The sequence below is a fragment of the Lichenostomus cassidix genome, chromosome 15 (genome assembly GCF_008360975.1).
Source record: "Lichenostomus cassidix isolate B80296 chromosome 15, HeHo_3.0, whole genome shotgun sequence".
Classification (NCBI taxonomy): domain Eukaryota; kingdom Metazoa; phylum Chordata; class Aves; order Passeriformes; family Meliphagidae; genus Lichenostomus; species Lichenostomus cassidix.
This window is the reverse complement of record NC_139496.1, coordinates 6,752,219-6,779,603: the sequence shown is the minus strand read 5'-3', so window position 1 is coordinate 6,779,603 and position 27,385 is coordinate 6,752,219. Positions and strand designations below refer to the sequence as shown.

The following is a 27,385-nucleotide window of genomic DNA, read 5'->3' as shown; positions in this document are numbered from 1 at the left end:
CATGCCCTTCTTTGCTGGTGGGAAGTGTTCTTTGCAGTTTGAACAATTTTCCTCTAATTAGCAGGCATTTCCCCATCCTCATTCCAAAGTCTCCTACTTGTTCTCCTTTACCCTTGATCTTCAATTCCTCTCAGTTACACTCACTGGGTGAGCAACAGATCTTTCTGGTGCTTCTGAAAATTGTTCAGATGGCATATACCATCCACTTTCTTTTTGATACTGCATTTTCATATTCTGCTGACACCTGCAAAGCCCATGCTTGGTCTGACAAAACTTTCCCCCAAGGAGAGGTTTTGTAGTGTTGTTTGAGTGTTGAAAACCATGGAAGCTTAGTGAGAAGCGAGTGTGATGCTCTTTGCCTCTGCTTTGGGGATCAGTGGTTTGAATCCTATTCTGCTTTACACCAGTGAAAATTGAAAGTAACCTCAACTGCAACAAGGCTGCAGAGAAGGTAACAGAAATGCAACAATGGGATGAAGCTTTTACACACAGTAGTAAAACGCCAGGTTGCAGATTAGGCAATAGGGTGGCAAAGCCCTGTGAGCCCTGTGAACAATCCATGCTTTCTGTGCTCTGGAACAAAGCAGCTTTACAGAGGGTGCTGCAGTGATCACTGAAAATGGCTCTGTGGAAATTTCTGTTACATTGCAAATTCAGCCTTGCTGCATGGCTGGGGGGGGCCCAGAGTAGTTCTCTGGGTGATGGTGGTGATTGGGAATAGACTGTGTTAGAGCTGAAAGAGCCCTTACCCAGAACTTTTGTTCTCCACAGGTGCCCCTGGTTGACAAAAGCCATCTCCCCAGCTATTCCAGTGTACAATGGACTCGTTTTCTTGTTTGTACTGGCAAACTTCAGCATGGCAACTTTCATGGACCCTGGAGTTTTCCCACGAGGTAACAAAAATGGGACTGTTGCAGAGGTTGGAGGGAGGGAGGCATTGAAAATCCAAGCCAAAGGAGGTGCCAGGTATCCAAACACACAAGCTGCTGAGTAATCTTGTAGACTTCATTTATTTATTTCTATACTCAACTGTCAGTAGAGGTGGGATGGCAGTGAAATGCTGGGTGCCCTCCAGCTCCCTTCTGAGCTCCTGGGTGTCAGTTGCCCTTGCACTGCCTCAGACTGGCAGTCGAGGGCACAGGGTTGTGTAGAATGGTTCTCCTTGAACAGCTCTCCTGAGTGATGGGGTTTTGATTGCTATCCCCTGTGTCATGCTGGCACATTGGATTTAAGTCACTGTCTTCACAATAGGTAGCAGAGCATGGCAGAGGGGAGAGGCTAAACTTTGTGAAACAGTTTCATCAAAGTAGTCCCTCCAGAATACCTTAAAAGAAATGCAGAAGCACTGAACGCTAGAACAGATAATGATTAAGGCTTGCCTTGGAGTGTCTAAAAATGTATACATTTAGAAAGATATTCCTGCTTAAATTAGTACTGATTCACAGCTGATTAAATAGGATAGAGATCACTCAGCTTTTGTAATGAGAACCACAGTGCAACTATCTCTTTTAACACATCCTAATGAGAGAATTATCACCTCATTTTATCTGTCTTCCAATAATTATTCACATGCCGTTTGCAGCAGAGCCTGCTCTAGGCAGTCTGTCTAAACCAATGGATCTGTGCTGTCTGCAAGCTGTGCTTCTTCACCTCTATTCACCAAATTCGTTATCTGTTTTGAATTGCTACCTGACAAGAACAAGGTACCAGTCCTGCTGGCTCCCCTGAATAGCAAGGCCAGGTTTCTCCAGGTAGCAGGGTCTAATGAGCACCTCTGCTGTTCCTCTCAGCTGAAGCTTCTGAACCCCTGATGAAGTGTTGCAGCACTCCAGTTGGGAAAATGATTGTGTGTAAAGGCAAACTAAGGCAAAGACAAGATCTTGTCACTTGTTTAAGATCAGCTGGTACAGTGTATAAGTGCTTAAAGCTACAAACGCTAGTGACTTTCAAAAGAACTTATGCAGGTGGAGTTTTAAGGAGTTTCCTGGACTAGTTAGTTTCTTTATCTCAGCAGAGATAGCAGTGATTAATTAAACAGGCTTGGTATATGAGATTATTGAAAGCATCAGTGCTCTTTTCCTTCAGTAGGAGGAAAGCTGGAATAAAGTTGTTCTGTTTTGAAAATCTTGGTCTGAGAATCCAGTGTGTTTGCGCACGGCAGTTCTCTCAGAGCAGAGCTGGACATCACCAGGCCCCAGGAGGGATCAGTGCTGAGTGTATTGTCAGTTCTTACCTTCCTTTAGGCTTCTCTAACTTCCTTTTGCACACAAGTTCTTAATTTTGGACTTTGCATTTGAGGAAAAAACACACAGGGAGATCAAATAGAAACTTTCTCATCACTTTCCTTCCCATTCCCATCTCCCTTTACACAAAGGAGTCAGGAGCAAAGCAGGGAGAGGAGGAGTTCTACAGCTCACCACTCTTCTGTCTCTCACTTTATTTGTGGCCTTGGCCTTACATCTCTGTGATGTGCCTGTGCTTTGTCAGGAAGATGCTGGGAGCAAGGGGAGTGGGGAAAGAATGAGAAAAGGCATGGAATTCGTCCTGGGAGAAAGTAATGGAGTAGGAGTTTAGATGTGAGAAGGAAGCAAACTGATAAGGCAAAAGATGGAAGAGGCTATAAATACCAGTGCTGGGAGGAAAGAGGAGCAGATGTTATTTCAGATCACAAGTGTGCATGTGAAAAAAGCTTATCACCGCCCCACGCCACCCACAGAGCTGCCAGTGCAAGGAGTTCAGGAATTGTAGGAGTGATTTTAAATGAATACACAATCAATCCATTTGCTTTCTGCCATTGAAATTAGGTTTAGTCTTCTTGGTTTTCAAGCTTCTTAGCGCATTTCTCATAGTTAGGAATTTTCTTCAAAACAACAAATAAGCAATGCAAAAGCTTAGACTAATGAAATCACACAATTCCTTTAGGGAAGCCTAAAGTTTGTTATAGAAACACGAGACTTGGCTACTCTGTGTCAGTGGATCAGAGTATGAGAATTTGTGCAGTAACATAGATTCCTTGTCAATGTATTCTTCTGCTCAGGTCACTGGAAACTGGAAATAAGCACATTTCTGGCTATATCATATGAGCTTACGGGTTCTCTGGCAGATAGAACTTGGGCTTTGAGGGGAAATGATAGAACTTGGGCTTGTTGAAGAGCTTAATCAAACTCCCAGATCCATTGCTCATTTTTGAATGTTTTAAAAAATTTGTTGGCGCTCTGAATGTTTCTGGTATGAATCAGGACTGGCTCTGTGTGAGTGAATTTCTGGTAATACACCAGAATGAATGAGTAGGAAAGGAAGTATTAAGTAACTGAAATCGGGGCTGCCCTGCAAAATCTGATTTACAGTCTAGGCTGAGACTGGCAATGTTTGTTGCTAGCTAATTATACCAACCACAAACTGGCTTTCAGTATTTTTGATGTGAATCTGTTTTATACAAACTCTGTGTATGAATTCTGCAAAAGCAACATGTTTCAATGCATGTAGGGTATATATAATGTGCAGACTTTTTGTCTGCACAGTCAGGTTTTTTACAAGAGCCTTAATGGTTTGACTGTTCCAGTGTCTTGTTTTCATCTGCCCACATGTATTACACAGCATGGGCAGGTTTATAATGGTATTGGAGAACCTACAGACTGTATTTATAGAAGTGCCTAAGGGATTTAGAGTCTGGCTCTTTCCAAGAGTCCCACTGACTAGTTATGAAGGAAAATTATAGGGAATGGTGCCAGTACAGCACTCTGCTTCCATGTACAAACGTTAATCCAGAGAATACTCTTGCAAGATAAATACTGTAGCTGAGCCAGATCCCAAGCTCATCTAAGTGAAGGGAGAAATTCCCTCTGAAGTCAATGGAAATTGGATCATGATAACACATCTAGAGAAGATTTAATATAGAACAGAATGACAGTAATTGATGCTCCACTGGGACAACATTATCAAATTCCACCTAATTTGGAGCCAGTCAGCCAATGCCAGCTGCACTATAATGTTTAACCAGGTGTTAAATAGATGTGAACTTCTTAGATTTTCTGTCAGGAGGAAACAAATAAAGATCACAGGAATCTAGAATAATATTTTTTCTTCCCGATATATATTCGTCTGTTATAGACTGGCTTTTATTTTGTGCATTTATTTTTAGATGAACTCTTTTCTTAAACAGAGTGAGATTATACATGGGGGCTTAGGTGAGATGCTAAAGCATCTGCCCTCTGTGTTGTCCCCAGGAAGGGGACTGTGCAGTGCCCCTGTGTCCCAGGCACTGACAGGATTAGCTCTTTTCTCTTTGCTCTCTGCTATCTCCACTAACTTTCAGTTTTGCGTTGAGCAGCAGACGAAGATGAAGACAAAGACGACGACTTCCGAGCTCCCCTGTACAAGAACGTGGAGATCAAAGGAATCCAAGTACGGATGAAGTGGTGTGCAACCTGCCACTTCTACCGCCCGCCCCGCTGCTCCCACTGCAGCGTCTGTGACAACTGTGTGGAGGTAACAGGGCTGGCCTTAGGGCACCTCTGGGCTCTCCTCAGGGCTGGGCTTCCTGCTCCTGGAAACAGGCATTTGGGTGGCCCTGGTATTCCAGTTCTTGGAGGTTCGCAGCTCTAGCCTTGTTGGACTCCTACTGAGCAGTGCCATTTAAGCACAGCCCTCAGTTAGGTGTGGTACAAATGCAGCAATGCTTGATGTCAGTCTTGTTGCCAGTGAGAATTGGAATAAAAATTCATAATGCTGGCTGTGTCTGCCTAGAAATAGCTAAGGGATTGTGAATGTAAAAAAGGGGTGGATGGGAGAGTTGATGCAGAGTTTAGGAGAGCAAGATATTCAGGATGAACCATTTTAACTTGTCATGTGTGAGCTTAAGGTTCATCACTGAATTTGGAGCAAACTGGTACCTACATTACAAGCAGAGAAGCCAGAATGGTGTGTGAGTCCAGGAAAACCAAACTCAGAATTCAGCAAGTGGATCTCGAGTCAATGGAAGGAGCCCATGTTTGTTTCAACACCCCAGCTCAGAGCACGAACTCATTCATGTTTTGAATGTTGATTGCTGTGAATTAGGGGACTTTCATAATTCTTGATACCCTTAGGGTCTTTGTGAGTCACACAGGATTTTTCAAAAATAACCCCCAAACAGTAAGATGTGCTTTTGGGCTATAAACATCTCCCAAACGTGTAGGTACAGAGCACTATATTCACAGCAGTGAATTGCCAAGGGACACTTTTTATTGCTGAGCTAAAAATTCCACTTCTAAAGGATCATTTCTGCTGCAAGGTCTATTTTTTTTTTCAATAGAAAGATGAAATCTTTAATATGTTTAAAATATATTCAGCTGTGCCATTAAAATGAAAGGAATTACTAATCAGAAGGGGAAAAAATACCAGAGTCAGCTGGAATGCTGTATACACTACCTTTGTCCTAATCCTCTTTGCCATAAGCAAGGGAATAGTCCCAAAGAAAGCAGCACAGTTACAAGTGAGAGAAAGGCTGCCCAGATTTATCTTGTGTCAGTCATTTTCTCCTTCAGGGCAATATATGTCTAAGTTATAATTATCTGCAAGCAGTGCTGTGCCTAGTAACCATCGATAAATAGGACAAGGCTGTCCTGTTTTGGAAGGCTTTAGAAGGATGTGGGATTTCAGAGGCCTGAGAGTGAGGAGCTGCCAAGGTCCCTGGGTAGAGGGGAATAGCCACAGCTATTTGTAAGTTGTGACACACAATTTGTTTAGACTGCTGTGAATTGTTGAATAGATCTGTATTTTTTGTAGAAAACCTGAATAATACATTCCTGGTTTTAAAACATAAATGTTTTCACTAATTCTAGATCCTGAGGATTGTTTAGATGATGGTAAATTCTCAGTTGTCTGGGGTTTCTTTCTTCCACCTTCCCTGGTGGCTCAGTATACAAATTCATTTTCAATAAATGAAGTTTTCTCAGAAGAAAATTTCTCAAAACTCACTGGTATAAACACTTGAAGTTTCATGCTGATGTTAACGTCTCCATGGGAGTCAGTGCTGCAGCAGAAGTGAAAATGGGAGAGAATCCAAAAGGAACCTGCATAAAATAGCAGAAGGCAAGGTGACTCTGGCTAGCTCTCCAGAAGTTCTATTGACAGTCAGGTCAGTTGAATGTTCCCTACTGTTCTGGTGCACAAGTAAGAAGCTCTGCTTGTAATTCCTCCTGTGGAGGAATGTGGGCAAAAAGCATTAATGACTTCTGAATCAATAAATCATGGCCTAAAACATGTTTTATTGATTCTTTTGATGCTTATTTCCCACTCACCTGTCTATCCTAGAAGAGCTTTGAGACAGTGATAGGAGTGACTCTGCTGGCTTTTCGTGTAGGACCCACTCAGGATTGTAGTTCACATGTTCTCACTTTCAGTCTAGAATGTACAATAAAAATTATTTTCCCAAATATAAAACTTTTGAACTAATTTGATAAAAATGAATAAACAACAAAAGCAGACAACATTTGCAGAAATAAAACCAATTAAAACATATAGCATGCTGTTACCAGAGGGACCCAAAAGTGAATCTGTGACAAAACTAGTGAGATTTTTGCTTTCTTTATTGAAATGTTTGCGGTGAGCACTTACACAGTTTCATAATCCATAGGTATTTTGGGCTGCATACAGCCAGATTTTCATAACAGATGTTATGTCAGCATTTCACATATATTCTGAAATGATCTTAGTATTGAGTTGCCCCTGTCATTTTCTCATACGCTTTGAGAAAGCTCTAATCCGTTTTTTGGTATTTCATAAATTTTTGGTCGATACACTGGGCAAAACTTGAAAATATAAACCCCTCTGTGTCATCATTGAGCAGTGCTTAAAAATAGCATTGCCACAAAGCAAAGAATAAACAGTTCATTTGTTGATGCAGTGAATGTGTAATATCTGTTCTGAAGAACACAGATGGAAGAAGGGTTTATTTCTTGCACCTGATCTTGTCTTCATGTCAAGAATAATCCCACTGGAGACAGTGGATTTACATGCTTACAAAACTGTAAAGGTACTTGGAGGGTGTCTGTGGCTTGCCCTCATTATTAAATCTCCTGTTAAAAGGGATCTGACTTTGTGAGGGACTTTGGGCTTTTGACTGAGACAAATAGTTAGGTTTGGATTCATAACTGTCAATGAACCTGTACAGAACTTTGCCTGTGTCTGATCCAGCTGTTGCTTTTCTTTGTGGACCTGCTTGGTTAAAAGGTACTTTTGTGATGTCCATTGTTCAAAGTGGATTCATTCAGTGATGTATAAATATGAAATGTGGGACAGGGAATGTTGCAGCAGTATCGCATCTTCAAACCATTCTAGGTTATAATAACTTCATTGTAATTGACTCATGCTAAGGATGGTAAAAAATTTGGTCTTCTGCCGCTAGCAGATAAATAACCTGTCCTTTAATTTTAATATATCCTCTCTTCAAACCCTATAAACACTCAAGTACCTCTCCATCCATGGACAGAGAAACAACTTGCTCCTAAAAAGAGTCTTAAAAAAACAGTCAAGCATTTTGTAAAGCTGCAGAACTAGTCTGATGTAATTTTACGTGACAGTGGTTCAGATTCATCTCTAAGGCAATGTATTTTCTTTCACTGTTTGGATATTTTTCCCTATCTCTCCCTTTCTTTACAAGGATTTTGACCATCACTGCCCATGGGTCAACAATTGCATAGGACGGAGGAACTACCGCTATTTTTTTCTCTTCTTGCTGTCCTTAAGTACGCACATGGTTGGAGTGTTCACCTTTGGGCTCATCTTCGTACTAAACCATATGGAAAAGTTGGGAGCAGCCCACACTACCATTACGTATCCTTCTCTTTGGTCTTTCAAGACTCAAGGTGATTGAGGAAAATGTGAAAGAATGAATCTGAGTATTTGTCCTCTTGGAGCTGGTGGAGCCTCTCCTGATCCCCCTTTGCTCTCCTCCTGTAGATGCTCAGTGCAGCTTTTCCTCTGTTCCCATCGTACCTGTGTGAACGTGGATTGCTCCAGAGACTGCAGCTGACCTTTTGTCTTTGTCAGTCTTTGTTATGACAGCCCAGCAGAAGGATGAGCTGCCTCCCTGAATTTTACTTACAACCAGGTGTAACTCTGAGATGCTGTTTGCTGTATTTAAAACTCTCTTGCTGTATTTTGGAGCAGAGTTTGCTCTGGAAGCAGCATCCTGCTTGCTGGTGTAACACACTTACGGCTGGCTCTGAGGTCTCTTACTGCTCTTGATAGATTAGTGCAGAACATTCTTTACAAGGTGGTTAGAGCCAGAATCACTGAATTCACATTACTTTTTAACCATCTCAAGGGTGAGCACCTAGACTAGGAGCAGATGAACTTAGCTTTGAGATGAAATTTAGTTAGACCTTGCTAAAGGTGAGGGTCACCTTACTTTGCACTCATGAGAACCTGGAGTGCTGCACCTGCACCAGAAGGATATGGAGCTGCTGGGGCAAGTCCAGTGGAGGCCATGGAGATGCTCAGAGAGCTTGAGCCCCTCTGCTCTGGAGCTAGGCTGGGAGAATTGGTGTTGTTCAGCCTGGGGAAGAGAAGGCTCTGGGGAAACCTTAGACACCCTTCCAGTGCCTAAAGGGTTTCCAAGAGAGCTGGAGAAGGACTTTGGATAAGGGTGTGGAGTGAAAGGACAAGGGGAAACAGATTCAAGAGGGCAGGTTTAAATGAGATATTAGCACAGAATTCTTCACTATGAGGCCCTGGCACAGGTTGCCCAGAGAAGCTGTGGCTGCCCCATCCTGGGAAGTGTTCAAGGCCAGGTTGGATGGGGCTTGGAGCAACCTGGGATAGTGAAAGGTGTCCCTGGCCACAACAGTGGGGTTGGAACTAGGTGATGTTTAAGATCCTTTCCAACCCAAACCATTCTATGACACTGTGACACTCCCTATTTTTTTTTTCTCCTTTTCCTCTCCTTGTCTTTCACAGCCTTTTTTTCCCTTCACTCATCCCAGTTTCTTTAACTCTTGGATACAGAATGGCTGTCATGTGTGTGGCTGGCTTATTCTTTATTCCAGTCATTGGTCTCACTGGCTTCCATATTGTTCTAGTGGCCCGAGGGCGCACAACGAATGAACAGGTAAGAATCCTTTCTCCATGTTTCTGGCTAAGGTGTTGAGTTGGGAAGGAAAGTCAGAAAGTCAGCTTGGGTAAAGGAAAAGATGGTCCAATTCTTATCAGTAATGCTCTTATCAGAGCTTTTGTGAAGATCTAGGAAGATTGCCAATTTTTGTGTTTTCAGACTTTTTTTAATACAGTGCAGGCAAAGATTTCCCCTTTTTAGCCACAAAACATCATCCCAGGCTTATTTATTATTTAAAATCTACTGATGGCTTTGAAATAGGTTTTGTGTGGTGAGTACCATCAACCCCAGAAGTTCAAACTTTATGAGTCAGACTGAACAATCCATGACATTGAGTGAAAGAAAGAAAGGAAAAGATTAAATCATTTGCCCTGTCTCCTGGTATTTTGAACTCCCCCAGCAAGCCCACACTGCCCATTACAGGGTCTGAGTTAGCTCTTTGTCTCACTCTGTGTCTCTCTTGTTCTCATGCATATGAACACACACACAGTGCTATTGGACCCAACTTGTTTGGCTTCTCCAAACCAAGTGCCAATGTGACATCTTGTGCCAAAAAGCCTGTAAAACTTCAGTTCCCCTGCAGTTACTCAAATGTCCATGATCCACAGCCCCTGTGGTTGACCCAGACCCATATTCATGTGCACATCAATAGCATGTGTGGGTGATAGAGATCTAGCCATGGGATCAATAACAAGCTAGGGACAGTCAGCAGGTGTGGCACTGGGGCAGTTCTGTGTTCTCAGCCCTCTTGCCAAGGCTCATGAACTCTGCATTCCAGTGCTTTACCCTTTTACAGCCCCAGCTCCAAAGTGCCCCTCACATCTGGGCTTTTTTCACATTTTCTCCCCCCATCATACTTCTCTTCCTTTATGGTTTGGGTTTTTTCAGATGCATTTTTGCTGCCCTTGCACCCATGGGTGCTCTGCAGCTCCCACTGAGCTGTTTTGGTTGTCCTGGGGGCTGATGGTCCATGCTGTGGAGTTGTCTGGCTCCTGGGCAGGCTGTGAGCACTGCAAACATCTGTCTGAGGCCAGGCCTTCCTAAACTGAGATGACATTGTCTCCATCCCACAAGAGAAAATAAAAACTCTTATCCAGAAGAGTGTGGGAGGTTTACATAAGCGAGGAATCTGAAGTCATCCTGAACTGTTGCCTAACATGGCCTTTGAACAAAGCAAGCTTCCATAGCTGTCATCTTCAAATGCTTTTCTCTGTCCTGCTCAGAAGCATCTGCTCTTCATTTTAAAATTGATTTTGGCCAACCATTAGGTTTGATAGTGCTAACAACAGTAGCATGAAACACAGGGCATTTTGGTCTCACAGCCCAAATCATGGCTTGCCTTAGGCTTGTCTTTGTGCAGTGATATAAACTCTCCATGAAAATGTTAGGCTGAAGAAGAAGGAAAAATTTAACTTTAAAAAAAGCAAAATTTAACTTCATGTGTTTGTGGCTGCACTAGAAGTCAGAAAGGTTGAGAATTTTTCATTTAACTTGATTGAAATAACTGTTGGAAAATGTATCCTAGCTTGGTTTGGTTTCCTGAGCTACCAAACCACTTGAGATTTAATTCATCTTCCCATGCCATTTTGAAAATTAAATATAATCTTAATTTCTGCTTAGTCATATGTAGTGGCTATCTGTAACTGGAGGATGGATGTTCCCAGCCTTCAGGTCCCTTTCAGGGGAAGCATATCTAAGTAATTAGAGCACCAGACCAGGAGAGATGGATATGAGATCTGCTCCTGGCTTTGCCACTGTTCTAAAACATTCTCTTTTCCCCTGCAGTCTCAGTGTTGATTCTCTTTTCTCACACTGGTAATTATCTACTGTCAGCTTTCCAGTTGTAATACGCTCAGCTTATCTTGTCCTCTTTTCCCAGCACATTTTATAGGCCAGTGGTACAGACATTTTTGGGTTTTTACTGTAAATTTTTGGTATTTATTAATTCTGGAGTTTGTAAGTTCTGAGCATTCATAGTAGGCAGACTGTGATTGAAAAGTGTGTAGTGGCTGGGTTTAGATGTTTCTGAGCTTTCTGAATGCCTCTGGAATTCTTTTATGGAATCAAAATAACCCATAACTCAACATCTGCTCATATCCTGGTATTTTTAGTCTCTGAATAGAGTAAATAAATATCCTTCCTTCTTAGGCTGCTTTCTACCAGTGGATTTCAAACTACTTTAGAAACCAAATTGATATAATTAGTACTGTAATCTGTGAGTTGGAGAAATTTTATTTTCATACTATGTTTGAGAAAATGGGCACAGATATGAAATGCTTTGCCAGCATCTGGCACAAGTCAGCTTGAGCCAAGGATTGAACGCAGATGTGCCAAATGTCCCAGGCCCATGTTTTTGTCATAAGGTTGCTCTTCCAGATCTCAGAATTTGAGCCTCTCTCTCTTGGCCTCTTAAAGGGTTTCATGTTAGATCAACAAGGCCAGCATAATATATTGCAGAATCATTTATTTGTTGTTATTTTATGTGCGAGTTATTAAAGTATTTCTGGTACTCTGTAAACTTGTTGCTAGATCAGAACTATGAGCTGATTAAAATGCTTTACTTGCAAACAGCAACAGTAATGCTTTTAATGGCAACCACTATTAATCTCCCTGGCTTTATTGGTATTTATCCCCATATGGTGACTTTCAAGTATCTGCCTGTGGAGTACAAACTCTTTATAATGCTTATGAAGCCTTGAATGGATCCCGCCAGTCTAATGAGGCTTGGCTTTTATTAAACCTGCTCATTTACAAGCAAACATTGTAATCACCAGGGAGTTCCTGGCACCCTCCCACATAAGGCAGTGGTTTGTACTGATTGCTGCTCAGAATGGGATCTGAGAGAGAGGAAACATTGCTCTCATCCAGCATAGGGAACGTTGATTAGACATTGCTGTTGGTTTAAAGGGGAACTTGCCAAGGTAGAGGAATTGAAATGACGGGAATGAAAGGGACCAAAACAGGATGTGTGGCTGGGAGCAGACACAAATCCACTGCAGGAGCAGCATGGAGAGGTGAAGACATCACTCTGAAATCCAGTCACATTCAGCAGTGTCCTTTTGGGGAGGATCTTGAGCTGAGTGCCTCCTAGCTGGAATTAGCTGACATAGGTGTTAGAGCTGGGGAGAAAAAGTGCAGCAATCAAAGAAAAACCATCTGTTTGGAAGGACAGAAGGGTCAGACTTGTTTTTGGCTTTCTGAGGGTTGGATGATGACTTTTATATAACTAGAGGTTTGAGCACTGTCTGAATATGTTTCCAGGTGACAGGGAAATTCCGTGGGGGAGTGAATCCTTTTACCCGAGGATGCTGTGGAAATGTGGAACATGTGCTCTGCAGCCCCTTGGCTCCCAGGTAAGAGAAATGCTCTCAGCTGGGAATGAGGGAGGAGGAGTAGTTGTTGGGACAGAGGAAGAAAATGTGCTTGGCTGGGCTCACAAGCCAAAGAGCATGGATGGAATAAAAGGAAAGCAAAGCAAAACACTCCTGAAGGCAGAGCTCTGTGATAGCTCCTTTTCTGTTGCATGGCTGTAACCTGTCCAAGCAGTTGCTTTCTTCATGTAATTCATAACTTATCCCAGAAATATTTCCTTGGAATGAGCTTGACAAATTATGTCAAGAGCTGATGCCCTTGTCTTCATCAGCTTGTTTATCCAGTGGATTTCAGAAACAAGGTAAATATCTGTATGTTATTGTGTTGCTCACACAACTTCTTATACTGCACTGGCAATGTCCAGTGTGCTGGAGAAAAGGAAGGAAGCTAAAATCAGCCTTTCTCCTTAAGACTTAAATCTAATTTAAGGCTGCTGTGGTTTTCAATCTCACTGGCATTTCCATTATCATAAAACAGATTATCAATGAGGTCTACATCACAGAACTTGAGATTTTATTTATGGCGTTCTATTTTTGGGGAAATGGATTTATCGTTTCATATTTTGAAATCAGGATCTTAATGCAATAGATCAGATGGACTATAAATAATTCTAGGTGCTGAGATGTCTAGCCTGCAAACATGTTAATAATCTTACTACAGGATTTATTTGAACCTTTTTGGGGTGTTGAGCAATTCCAGACCCTGACGCTATTATCTGCTTTTTTTTTCCCCTTTGTTATACAACAAATAAGTTCTAAAGAACTGTTACATATGTTAAAGACACTGGAGTAGCTGCTTGTCAGACTTAGCAAATGTGAAAATCAGGTCAAGATGTATGAGAAGAGCCAGGTATTAAAAGCTGTGAGACATTTCTGTTAAGAGAGGGGTGTGAGTACGATGATCATTCACAGAATTATAGCAAGCAGAACATTTGTGTTTTGTGAAGACCTGTTCAGATTGTCCTGCACATTGAAGGTCCCTGAGCTACTACTAGAATGTCCTGTTCACTATGTAAAACAGAGAAAGCTGGTGTGTGTGTTGATATTTAGGCATTGTACAGCCACTGGCCAATTGCCAATTGAATTCTGTTCCACTGGAGAGAAATTAGATATCTAAAGTCAGCCATTTCCTCTTAGATTTGTTGCTTCCTATAGACTTGTCAGTCTCTTTTACCTCCATTTATTTGAACACTAAACATGCTACAGAAACAAGCCACCATGTGGAAAGTCAGACCTGGCAGCACATCATCTTCTCCATGGTAACTCCCCATGTGCTGGCTCTTGTTCCCCCAGTCACTGACTCCCACCACAGGGCAGCTGTTTCATGTTAACTGGGTATGATCTAGACAGTCACTTCTGCTGATGGCAGGCCTCTCTTGCTCTCCTCATCCATCAGTGCCTCAAAAATTGCTGTTTTTTTTAATGCACCCTCTCCTTTTGCTCACTAAAATAATATGATTTGAATTGCTGTTTAATTATTACATACATTGAAATAAATGGAGATTGCTTACCTAGATTCTTATGCATTCTTAAATGGTAACCTGGAAGTGGGAAGGTTTTCTTGCTCTAAGCCTTTTTCTAAGGTTACTGTTTATTTTAATGATGACTGTTGCACAATGAACCAGGTACGTGGTCGAGCCCAAGAAAAAGCAAGCTGTGAGTGTGAAGCCTCCTTTCCTGAGACCTGATTTGTCTGAGCGCCAGATCACAGTGAAGATCAGTGACAATGGCATCCAAGCCAACCTTAACCGGAGCAAGGTGAGGAAACTTCCAAGTGCTGCTTTCGAAGGGCATGGATTGAGCCTGGGAATGAGTGTGTCATTGACAAATCTCTTTGAGATGACACAGAAAATTATAGAGGTTGAGTTCTTGTTGTATACTTCATCCTCTGAAAGTAACCCAGGTTCAGTAACAGCAGCTCTTGATCCAGTAACAGGCAGTTCTAGAATGGAATCCCTCTGGGCTTCTTTTGGAAGAGTTGGCTATTCTTTGCAGTAGTTATTTTCTGTCCCAAGAGTTGTCACCTCTTCATGTTCAAATTAATTTTAATGAACCCTTGTACCACCACACCAGGTCAGCTGTTTTACTTCAAAGAATATTCTGAGCTTCCAGGCTGCAGGAAAGTTTGTGGTCCAGGGCAAGGAATACTGACCCAGAAGCTGAGTTCTCTTCTCTCCTCTTCTCTTTTCAGTTTCTCCTGGCATGAATAATAGAGAAGGATTTGTTTAGTCCTATAAAAAGCAGTGGATTCTGAGGAAGCCAGCTTACAAGATTTTTGTGGATAGTTTACTTCCTACATTCTTCGGATAGTTACTTGCTGAGAGCTACCTGGAAAGCTGCTGAAAAATGCTAGAAAACACTATTGTCTTCTACCACAAATTAGTTAGTGTGATGATAATGCTACTTAGCATGCCAAGTAGACGAGAATAGTGCATTTAAGATTCTACTGGCTGGTTATGACAATGCTAATTTTACATGTGACAGTCCTTGTCTGCAGTGGATGCTAAATGCTGTTTGTCATTATAGGTATATGTAGTTCTGGCTCTCTGATAGATGCTGTTATTTAACCAAGTTGCATGCAATGATTGATTTTTTGGATCATTTTCAGTCTAAAATCAGCCTGGAAGGCCTGGAGGATAAAAGCATGGATGTGCAACCACCTCTCCCACCCAAAGGTGATCCAAGCAAGTACTCTGAGCTAAAAGGGCAGCTGGGCACCAGTGAAGGTACAGTTGCATGATCAGTCTTTTATAATTATGAATAAGAAAATATTTTTCCTCTTTAAAAGCTTTCTTGTATTCTTTCCAAATATGGAATCTGTGTGAAGGCTTTTTTTCTATTTATAATATTTCCAGACTAGGGGAATTAACAGCAGGAAAGGGAGAGAAAAGCCAGCTTGAAGTGGTTCATTCAAGCCTAGATTGACTATTTCATGTCAGTTTTGCAGAGTTTATAAGCTCTTTTAAACTCCTTCTTAAATTTTTGATCAATTTTTAAACAAAAAATGTCATTTTAAACTAAGGAATCAGAACTATTAGCATGAAATTCTTATGCATTACAATATTATTTCATTTGGTAGAATGTGAACTTAATGCTTTGGTACTATTAAAAAAAACCCTTTTTTTTTGCAGACAGAACTAGTAGCTGAATTCAGCCCAAATTTGGCAAAATTACTGCTCACCAAAATATGTCACCCCACTCGATATATTGTGCCTTCTTCTCTGTAGATGGCTGATCTGGCAGCACTGTGCTGTTACTGCCATAGGGGCCCCATTGATTTTGGTGAAATTCTTCACAAAAGTACTGCAAGTTTTATTCTCTCCAGAAAAAATCTGTTTGCAGAAGACGATGATGGATAGCAAGGAATTATGTCTGACAGCTTTCTGTTCACATGCATTTTAATAGAAAGTCCTTATTCTTTTTCCTTTTGCAGAAGGTGGCCTCTCCCCCAAACTTATCAGCCCTCCTACTCCTGCCATGTACAAGTACCGACCAGCTTTCAGCAACAATCCCAAAGTCCACTACCACGCCACGGCCGAGCAGGTGAGTGAGCCTGGGAGTTTCTGCTCCCAGCTAACACTGGGCAACGTGGAGCTGAGGATGAATTCACTGCAGAGCTCCAGTGAAAGTCAGGGAGTAAAAGTAAATAACAACACTTGGCACTGCTGTGTGACAGTGTATTGTTTTCACTGTGCTCCTTATGGAAACATGTCTGATTTCACAGCTTTCCCCTGCTGACATGTCTGTCCCGCTGCCAGGCATGCGCTGCTGCTCTTCCAGTGTCTCAGCCTGATCCTGAGATGCTGAGAAGTGTCACCTCCCATTGGCTTCTCCTGGCAGAGGTGCCACCTCACATTCCCTTCAGAGGGAGCTGGGCATGCTGAGTGCTTCTTTGGATCAGACCCTTTAGCAAACAGTCAGTGTACTCACAGATTCCTTAAGATGTCAGCTTGCAAAATAGAAGGAACTTTTTATGCATCCCAAGAGATATTTTAGTGAAAATTAATGGAAGACTCCTCATGTATGACCTTCTTTAGCACCTGTTCAGTGCATTTGGGTTATATACAAAAAAACACCTTCCTAACCACTTGGCATCATTCTCTCCTAATAAGAAAAATTAGGTACAATTAGACAGATTTGCTCTGAAATTTTGACACTTCTCTCTTTTGTTTAGAAGTTACGAAATTTATTTCTCATGGATTTATTGCTAATATTCCTTGGCCCCCAGGACCTGAGAACAGCAGTTTGAAAATCACTGGTCTAACTTGTATATTTGCAATATGTATCCAAGTCTTCACACACCAGTGGAGACACTCTTAAAAAACACATACCACACACAGTGCAGTTTTCTCAAAATTAATTTCATCAGGTCCTTCAGTGTCACCCCTGGAATAACAAGAAGAGGGTGATAGGAAGGAGTATTATTAAAGAAGTAAGGAAAGGAAAATATGGTAGATAAAAATAATTGACTGCAGCAACACTGTAATAATGCAGAATGTTCCTTAAATGATGAGGAAAGCCTTTCATGAATCCTTCTCATTTTGAAAAGGAAGATGGTAATAGATAGTGGAACTCCAGCTATGACCAAGTTTAAGTTTTAATCTTACTACAGTAATGGTAAATCTTGCTCTCTGGATTTGTCCACTTAATGAGGAAACGATTGGTTTATGAAAGGGAACACAAGAGCAACAGTGTGTTCACTGAATCCAAAAAAGTTTAATATCCTATCATTTTCATTTTATTACATGAAAAATGGCTTGACATCCAATTCAAAATATTCTATTTATAGGCATCATCCAGCAATTATGAGCTGTGGAAACCACAGCATTCTGAGTCAGGGAGCCAAGGAAGGCAGGCTTGTTGTGTCCATTCAGTGCACAGCCAGAGATGCAATATAGATACAGGGGAGGTTCTGATTAGGCCAGGAGACTGGGCAGTGCTGTGAAATGATAACAGGGTACAGCATCTTCATTCTGAGGCTTGCTGTTTCAATCCTAACCTGAAACAGTGCTGTTGCTATGGGCTGTTTGGTGTGCAAGCTCTGGGGACTTGTTCAGTTTTATCATAGTCACAGCTCTCTAGTAGTCAGCTGGGAATATCATAAAATGGTGTTCACGTGCTGATAGGAGGGCATGGATTTGTCTGCCAAGCCTAAGCAGGAGGTACAGAGGGAAAGAGACTGGGCTGTGTGAGGAAAGCCATGGTGGCTGTTCTCTATCAATTCTTCAGCCTGTCAATGTAATTCTGCTTTTGAGCAGTGAAAGCTGCTAGGAAAGAGGCATTGGGACACAAGGATAAGTAGCACAAATATACTTAAAAGCTACGTCATTGCTCTCTTCCTCCTTTACAGGCTGTCACTTGGTCTCCTTTTTCCAGAGAAGGCCAAATTTATCACCACACTCTAGAAGAGAGTGAGCTGTTTTGCATATTTCTCTATCTTCTAGCTCAAAGGAGAAAGCTGTTTAAAAAAATCCACAATAAACCAGGGGTTTGTCATTCAGATTTTTCTTTCAATAGTTTTCCTTTATAAGAAACTAAAGAACAAGCTGTGTCAACTGCATTTCTGATTAAATATGTGACTGATAATAATTCTTTGTTTGCAGAGCCAGTGTAGCCAATTTATTGTGCATTATGGCAAACTCTTGCTTAAAAATAACAGCAAAAATTATTTGCTTAGCACGGAATGGCATTTTAAGTGAACAGAACTCTAAGCAATTTTCATAGAGTAAAACCAAGTGAAGTCCTATCTATTTTCAGAGCACATAAATAAGTTATGGAAATGATGGCCTTTGTTTCCTTCTCTGATGTGGCCACTTTCTTGTACACAGGCAATAAAAAAGAGAAAATTGCTTCATTTTGTTGTCTGAATGGTGGGAAGGAACCTCTCTGCTATAATTAAGCCTAGGTGCCTAATTTGGAAGACCCATGACCAGAAATTCAGAATAACTGAATATTCATAGTGCAGAGTAGAGTGGATAAGAGTGTGCTGGTCCCCAGCGTGTTGAAATGAAGCTGAAAGTATTTCTGTCTCAGCACACAAAACTAGACATCCCTCAGCCCAAGACCTATTTGTAGAAAACGTGAAGTGCAGTGCTTTTTCCAAGGACAGTATCATCAGATTACAATCTGATTTGACTTGAGACTTGAGTCTCAGCTTAGGTATCTCATTCAGTGTTTTCAGTGTCCATGTATTAACTTACTTTTTACTGTCAATATTATTTAGCACTTACTATGAATAACTCCTCCTTCCTTCTGAGGTGCTAATCCATATGTTGAACAGGAGTCAGGAGATTTCCTTGTAATGAACCTGGGCTGACAGGAGGAGGGAAGACCTTCAGCTCTGTCCTTCCCATGCACTCACCATGACAGCAGACCTGTGCTTACGTGTCAGTGGCTTCTGTTTCTCATATTCACCTCTGTTTTAGATCACCTTGCAGGAGGGACACAGTCAAGGGGCTTTGATAGAAGAGGATGGCAGGAGCCTTGATTACCAGTCTGAACCCAGCTTGGACATCCCCAGCTACCGGAAGAGCTCCCTCCACAAGACCTATCAGTCTTCCCCACTCCAGATAGATTCCTTTGCCATCAATTCACGATCCCTGAGCCTGAAATCCGCTGGCAGGAGAGGGACAGACAAAGTGCCCCTCCATCCAATAAAGTCTGAAGGGGCGGCTTCCACCCCTTACAAAAGCATCTTTTCTCCCAATTCCCTGTCAAACAGAAATGGGAGTCTTTCTTATGACAGTTTGCTGAACCCCATGTCTCCCTCAGGGAGGAAGTGCATTGCCCATTCTGCAGTCAGCTCTGTCGGGTACCACTCCCCATATTTGTCAGCCAAAATGTGCCACCTCCGGGGCAGCGAGCTGCAGCGCCAGCCACCGCAGAGCTTCAGCCCCGTGCTGGGGGGCCCAGCCCCGCATCAGAGAGACCCCTCCCCAGTCCGCTATGATAACCTTTCCAAGACAATTATGGCATCCATCCAAGAAAGGAAAGAGATGGAAGAGAGGGAGAAGCTCCTCCACTCGCACCCTGATTCGGTGTTTGCAGACTCAGGTGTCTATGATACCCCCAGCTCCTACAGCCTGCAGCAAGTGAGCACGCTCTCGGAAGATCCGCGCAGCATGGCCATCAGATATGGATCCAGGGACAATCTGATGGCTGCCACCAGCTTTAGCACAAGGAACCCTATACTGCAGTCCTCAGTGTCTTCACTCTCAAGTGCAATGACAAGAGCACCAAGGACTTCCACAACATCTCTGCAAGCTGATTTAGCCAATAATAATGTGCAGTCCCATCAAACACTACAGGGCAGAGTGAGCAATGGCTCCTACAAATCCCCAGGTCACCAGGTCCCATCATCCCCCACAGGGATGCCTAGGTCACCTTCTTACGGAGGCCCGAAGGCTGTGTCGTTTGTAAACACTGTGGAAATTACAGAGGTGCAATCAGTGGGATCACAGAGGTATGTACTGCTTGAGGGGCTGAGAGCAGTGGGAATCTGCTTGTGAGCAAGGGCAGAGCACTGCGCTGGAGGCACGGCCCAGATGAGGAGTTTGCTGTGGGCCATAAGGGCAGGAGGATTGTGGGTGCTCTTCAGTTCTGTCACACTCCCACAGCAACCTCGTTGTGACAAAATGTTTGCACTTTCCTGTAGCTTTAACTGCAGGTGGTGAATTATGCTGAAAATTCATAGTGATACGGTGTTGCAGCTGAACAAGGGAATTATTTGCAAGGTGCGAGGCAGATTATCCCTCCCCTTATGCACAAAAGGGTGGAGCTGTTTTAGTTTGCAGCCTAAAGGGAGGCTAGACTCAGACATTGCTTGGATACAGAGGCAGAGCTGAGATCCTGCATGTGCAACATACCCTGTGCTGAGGGAAATGGGCTGAGACCAGTCCTGGAAATGTTGCTTGGCATAGGGAGCTGTGTATTCAGCAGTGTTGAATGTCCATAGTACAGAACTGCTGATAAAAGCACTGAGCTTCATGACATTACCTTAAGGCCTTGCTGCTTTCTTCCTTTCTGTGAGAAAGCATGGAGAGAGGGGATTTGCTGTGCCAAGAGCCTCGGTAAGTGCTATCTGAGCAAGATCCTCAGCTGCAGCTTCTGCATGTGCTTCTCTTTTCCTCCTGGAAACCACAGAGCTTGCAAAGCCTGAAGAGATCATGATCCCGCTGAGGATGCAGTATTTCAGCTTAGCTGGGGCCTGGAGGGCTCTTCAGAAATATCTTAAATTTCCTTTTTATCTGGCTCTTACTGCACTGTGCTGGCCTCTGGTTAAGGTCACAGGTTTCTCTCTCCCGTTATGCAGCATTTTTGGAAAAGTTACTGAAATGTGGGAGAATCATTATTGTAGATCTCCTGAAGCTAAGTGCCAGCGAGTTGTTTCAGAAATGACCAACAAAGTTTTGTTTAACTGGGAAATGTTTTTTCTGAGTATTTTATTTCTTATTGTAAGATACAGTTTGGCTTGAGATCAGCAGTGATGACAGTTGAATCGTCCTTCATCCTGCAAATGCCTATGCAATTAGTTTGGATTGACAAAGCATTTAAGCAAGTAATTAAATGAACAAATATACTGGGGTGTGGTCCACTAACCTAATGGCCAAATTAATTCTCTCATTTCAGTGGCTTTTCATCAAGTGCATTGGCTTCAACCAGCTTGCTCCCAGGCTTGAATATTTTGCAGTGCTGGGACTCAGGGTCACAGGGGTAATTGTTTATTCTGAATGAAGCCATTCTGCCGTCACACTTTGTCACTCATATTGTATCTTTTGATGTTTTGTTTGATGCAGGGATGACATGCAGTTGAAGACACCTCACAGTAAAATAAATGGACAGCCAAAAGGAATAGCCAGGTTGGGTTCAACATCAAGTTCCCAGGGGACGCCTGTCAGCCCTGCTAGACACTCAAATGTTAAGAAGGTGTCTGGAGTTGGTGGAACAACCTATGAAATTTCAGTGTAAAATAAAATGAATTAAAAACAAAGAGCCATCCACTCAGCCAGCCATGAAGCTAGGAGCACTGTGAAGACTCAAATAACAACAAAGAAGGAGCAGCAGCAGTCGGCCACTCTCCTTTTCTTGTTTTGGGTTTGTTCTGTTTTCATCTTTCTCTTTTGGCCAACAACCAGCTGCAGCCTTATTCTTGAGGGAATAATAAAGTTGTACAGTCTATCAGACTCTTCTGAACCGACAGGCGGGAACTGGCTACCACCTAAGACCACCACAGAGCGGATTTCCTTCCTGCAAGAGAGCGCTAAAGCCATTGTGCGCGTGTCTGTCCAACCAATCTGTTATGTACCACTTGTGCTGTGAAAAAGTACAGTCAGTCCAGAATCAGTCAGTTTTTCCCATGCCCCTTCCCAGTTCTTCTGGCCAGCGATGTGCCTGGCAGGAGCCAGAGGACCAACTGCTGTTTTCCTGCCGACATGGAAAGTGGGGTTCCTCCGCTGGGCAGGAACTGCTTCGTGTCTCTCCAGCGCTGCAGCTCAGGTTCCTCCTCCTGGGAAGGAACAAGGCAAGGCCACTTGGGCTGCAGACACCATGTCGTCTTTAAAAGCCTCCCTGGTCCTGGATGGGGGCAGGAGAAAGGATAGCAACAGCTTCTCCCTGTCTGCACTGGCCTCCCCGTGTGTGAAGTTGTGTGTGTGTCTTTGTCTCCATGGAAAAGGACCGCAACACCAGGGAGGATCTGCCACTCTGACCCCCTGCTCCCTCTGGGTTTTAAAGGCTTCTCTGACTCAGAAACAAAACCAAGCAGATAAAGGAAATGTTCAGATGGAAACACATTTTAAACAGCTGTCAGCTGCTTTCCCTGCACCCTCCTCACCTGTTGGATTTAGGCAATAACACAGTTTACTGCCTTGCCCTGGTGCCGTCATTGTAATCCTGCAGCAAGGTTATCATGAGCTGTCGAATTTACAGTGTGTGTAACTGAGCCAAGCGTACATCTAAAGGATATAAATTCTCTGTCTGCCTAATTACTAGCACATTCCCTCTGGTCTTCAATACTGTTAGACAAAGGATTTTCAATTTGGGTTTTTTCCCCCTGGGGAACAACTTTTTAAAATAATATCAATCAAATCTATTTAACATTCTGAGGTTTCTTTTTCCTGTCTCCAGAAAACTACATTTACTTTGTTGGATTTAAAGACAACTTTGCTGTAAAAAAACAAGAAAGGGGTGCGTTACTTTTGTCAAAAATATGAGGACTCTGTCAAAGCTAATTTGGGACAAACGGATTTTTCTTTCTCTGTTCCTTATCTCCTTTTCCTTCCCATTCAGTTACCACCTCAGAAGTCAGAAGTACTGAGATCTGGACCAATGCTAACTAGCCAGATCATGTGTGCAATTAAGAATATCCTGAGCAACTGTTGCCAAAGTCACTAAAAATTATTATTTATCACTGAGCCAGTGAGCATACAAGACCTCGACTTCCCACCTGGTTCTCTTGGTGAATAGTTTTGACTAGAGATCTTAATCCATCATTTTTCAGGATATTTGTTTCAAGGGGTTAAATCCCTTTCAGTCCTTGACTATAATGGAAAGCTCTCCAGGTATTTGGTAGCAATTCAGAATGTGTTGAAAACATCTTATTTGTGTTCATGTATGTTGAGGTTAATTATTCCAGAAGGCAAATACTGACCTTAATTTTGCCTGGTTAAAATTTCTATTTTGATTTGATGAATCTTGACATCTGCTGCAATACATGGTTATTATGTCCCTTGTATATCACATTATTTTTTGGAGACAAAGGTTGAAGAGAACATAAGAAAGTTAATCATCTCTCTGTGTAATGCTCTATGTTGCCTGAAGGGAGAAACCTGGAAAGCAATGCATCTTGCAATAGTCCAAAGTTTTGAGAGAGTGAAGTAGAAATCAGTGTACATTTTATTGCCTCGGTGGTACTTTAAATGCCCAGTGTAGGGACATTGCAGAGCAGAGAAGCAATAGTCTTCCTATGCAGATTTGCTCACTGGCATGTGGGATATTGTCTTTAGTTGGAGGCACCCTGGTACCAGAAGGATGCTGGCAAACTGGATCAGGTACAGATGGAGCAATGTATATTAAAGAACTGGATGGGCTGGCTAATGAGAACATTTAAAGGGCTAAAACACGCCACTGGCTAAGCAATGAAGTGGAAATTGAGTAACATAATTTCACAAATATGTTGCTTAAAAGTTGTAAAACCAAAGGTAAATCAAAGGGTTGTCACTGGTTACCGATGCTCTACATTTAGAAGAGGGCAGAAAAGATGGAGGGGAAGGGGCAGTGGAATAGTCTTCCAAGCAGAATTTTGGAGATGAACTGTTTAGGCAGTCAGACTGTATTTTGAAAAGTCATTAAAAAATTTCTGTGAGAAGTGAGCCTGTAGGGACAAGGGGTAGACCAGATGGCCTTATAGATTTCTTCCATCTTTAACTGCTATTAATCTGCAGTCTACCCTGATGTGAACTCCTCAGAAAGATGCAGTACTTCTTTAAGGACTGGAATTCACTCTGGTGCATAGAGTATCACAAGAATTACTTGTTTTTAAAGTATCATGTATGCCATAGGTAAGCCCTGAAAAAGAGGGGGTATGAGACACAGGGGATTCTAGGGAGCGAGACAAGGGCACATTTTATCATGTATCTTTGAATACGTACATGAAATTCATGCAAGCAAGGCTGAAAATTTGCACCAATGTAATATTTGAGATTTGCATCCCAGTGATGCTCCACTTTGATCGTTCTTTCTCTTGCATTTATAAATGAAAAAGCTACTGAGGAACTTGAAGGGCCAAAGAGCCTTTGAAGTTAACTACATTAGTTCATGAGAGAATTTCTCAGTAAGACTAAAAACAGTATTGTGTGTATAAAGCACTAATATCCAGGGTTATTTTGGCATAGTTCACAAGGGGTAAGGGAGGGAAAAAAGGATGCACTGTGTCAGTACAGGTTTAGAAGTAAGGATTATGTATTTTGTGAGTAGTTTTGCCCACAGTTGAGAGACATTCAACTTCTTCATAGGTTTACAATGGTACCAAAGTTGTTTTTTTTCCTTTTGAGGTTTGCATTTAATTCAGTGCACATAGCCTGGAGTAAATGATTCAAATTTTCGGAAAGAATAATCTAAGCAGAACTGTTAACAGGAGATTGCATGCAGCAAATCCAGCCTCATTTCCATCCAAGGCACTGAACCTGCAGCTATTTTCTTGTAAATGTAAGTGTCTGTTTCCATAGTTCCTGTTTTGGGACTGGGGACCTATTTATTATATCTAATTTTTGAGCAGAATCCAGCCCATGTTAATAGTTCTTTAAGCAGTTTACAGATCAGCAGTAAGGTTCTTCTGCCCAAATACCCTATTTTTACAGACACTGCAGGCCAAATCTTCAGCTGGTATAAATTGGTGTGGCTCCATGAAAGCTCATTTAATTGATGCTAATTTACAGTAGGTGGGGATCAGCCATGAAAATCCAGCACGAGTTAACACATCCTGTAAAGTAGCTTCTTTATTTTTGTCATGCTTATTTCATGTTTCAGAAGTCTTAAATATTTGGAACATGTTTTTATTTGTAGCTGTGGATTGTATTACTTATTTAAAAAAGAGCAATAGGTTTTTTAGTCTATGCATCAGTGTTCATTGCATATTGCATTTTATTAGTTGTTTGTTCCCTGTTCATATGCTCCCATTTAGCCTCCAGGTTTTCATTTTAGTATTTTTCTGCCTTGAAAAGTTGGATCTCTGTATCTTTAATTGTATAATATATTGAGTATTATGGAATTAAATGTACCTTACTACATGGGTGGGAGAGAGAGGAAATATTTTTACTTGAAGCCTTAATATTTTCTTTTTTTACTACTTTGTTTGTTGACCTCATAGGAAAGTCTGAATAGCAAAGACTTTGAAACTCCGGGCCAAATACTGCACTGACAGACAACCAGCATTTGGCCCCCATGTCAAAACTGGATGCAGACATAACCTGAAGTGAACAAGGGAAAAAGCCTCAGGGTGGCATATTTTCCTGAAGATCATTAATAGAGTCTCAAAACATGTCTGTAAGCAAGTACATTAAAGAAGTCTTCAAGTCTTGAATTTTTAAGGAAGGCGATAGCAGGAACTGCCCTAATATCTTACATCTGCTTTTTTTTTTTTTTTTTTTAATTAAGCAAAACAAATGTATTTACTCAGTTTGGTTCAGCCAGCTCGGGGGGTTGCACAGAGCTCTGTGTTGGTAGCCATGTGCAGCACATGAGCTGTGGGGTGTTGCTGTTCTCATTCTAACCAAGCGTGATGTTGTGTCAACTCAGCCCTAGAGGATCCCTGCAGGGCCTTACCATGGACGTTCCTCAGATGATGCCTACTCTCCTACAAGCCTAATATGGAAATTGCAATGTGGTTTTCTTTGGACTATATCTGTGGTCCAGACTAGAGATATATAGAGAGATATATATATAGTCAATATTTTTTTGTGTGTGTGGGAAAGATGGGGTCAAGCTTTTCTGTCTCTGACAGTCTGGAAAGTTAATGTTGAACCGTTTTTATGGTCTGTATTTCACCTGTTCTGCCACCTTGAATTGTTGGAATGTATCCGTGCAGGCTTTGTGGAGCTCTGTCTGTAACCTTTTTTGTGGCTCTCGTAATACATATATATTTTTTAAACCTTTGAGTCACTTCAGTATTTTCAAGTGTCTGTTTCTGCCTCAGATGCATTCGTTTCCTGAGATGGTTCATGGTGTGCTGCCCTTTCTCACTTCCACTTGTGCAAAACCTGAACTGGAAGAGCAGAACTGGAAAGGCCAGTTCCAGTGCAAAGTAGGAAAGTGACAAAGTATTAGAAGAAATTAAATAATAATTACAGGTTAATAAGCAGGTTAAATCTTATTTTCAAGATGCTTATGGTAGAGTAGGAAATATGGTGAGTCTTTAAAAGAGTGTCTCCTAGGTGTGACCAATGAATCATGTTTGTGGTCTGTGAAACAACACTAAATTAAGTTTTCTGTACTGTTTTTTATTTAAGTTGTGGGGTTAATAAGGATCCTGTGGTCCAGCACAGTTGTGAATCATTGCCACAGAGTAACTGGAAAAAATTTTATATTGGTATTTGTTGAAATGTTCTGTCCAGGTCATCTGGGTTTATAAATCCCAAACATGCACAATTCTTAATCTGTCATCTGTCTATCTGTTTCTAGTCTTTGAAAATATGTCCATTTGATCTGTCAGACTGTCTTACAACACACACAGCTGCCAAGCCCTGCAGCTGCTGCAGGATTTCTGATGCCATAATTTGCATATATAGGCTAATTGCATTAAGCAAGGATCCATTCAAGCATGTTCATTATAAATGCCACTCATATTTGTGTGCTGTCATGTCTTCACATGGCAGAGATTACCTTTTATATAAAATGGCCCAAACTGTAATCACCAGGCTCCATTGATGTTGGCTACATCAAGCAGGATTATATAAGCCCATGATCTGTTTCAATACATTTTATTTAAAGATATCTTGGCTTACAGCAATCTCGGCTTTCCTCTCTCTTAAGTAATGGGTAAATTATCCAAGTTTGTATTTCATTTTTTCATTATTGTTATTTTTTTATTCTGCAGGACAAGTTTAGGTTCACACTTTGGAACATAATAAGGAGAGACAAAGGAAACTATACAGGTGATTATATCTGATAAGAGAGAATCAGTTTTATAATAAATAGATTAGAATTACTGTCAAAATTTGTTTTATTCATCTTGTCACAATAACTTGAAATTTAAAGTAAGGCTTATTTCTTATTTCAGCTGATGTCTTTAATCCTGAAACACTTTTAAAATGTTTTGGGTAGACATTTAAAATTATATGAAGAAATATGATCTACTTTTACAGATTAAAAGAGTCTGGAGAAGTGATGGTACATTTTACAGTGCCTTATATATATGTGTATATAT

The 27,385-nt window shown here is 41.7% G+C and overlaps 1 protein-coding gene across 3 annotated transcripts in view; it reads left to right on the top strand.

The window, feature by feature from the left end:
* ZDHHC8 (zDHHC palmitoyltransferase 8) overlaps positions 1-26,110 on the top strand; it is a 109,435-nt gene extending 83,325 nt beyond the window's left edge. Inside the window, exons 2-12 of one of the 3 annotated variants that reach the window (XR_014855315.1) lie at positions 772-893; positions 4,331-4,488; positions 7,643-7,815; positions 8,989-9,091; positions 12,356-12,447; positions 14,091-14,223; positions 15,074-15,191; positions 15,899-16,008; positions 18,891-19,927; positions 21,261-24,669; positions 25,331-26,110. Coding sequence is in view for 2 of the 3 variants with exons in the window: in XM_085075785.1 (XP_084931911.1) it covers positions 772-893; positions 4,331-4,488; positions 7,643-7,815; positions 8,989-9,091; positions 12,356-12,447; positions 14,091-14,223; positions 15,074-15,191; positions 15,899-16,008; positions 18,891-19,927; positions 21,261-21,432 (2,218 nt within the window). In the remaining variant the exon portion in view is untranslated. Of the gene's footprint in view, positions 1-771; positions 894-4,330; positions 4,489-7,642; positions 7,816-8,988; positions 9,092-12,355; positions 12,448-14,090; positions 14,224-15,073; positions 15,192-15,898; positions 16,009-18,890; positions 19,928-21,260 lie in introns of all 3 variants that reach the window. The other 2 variants (XM_085075785.1, XM_085075786.1) reach the window with 2 other exon arrangements.
* The last annotated feature ends 1,275 nt before the right edge of the window (positions 26,111-27,385 follow it).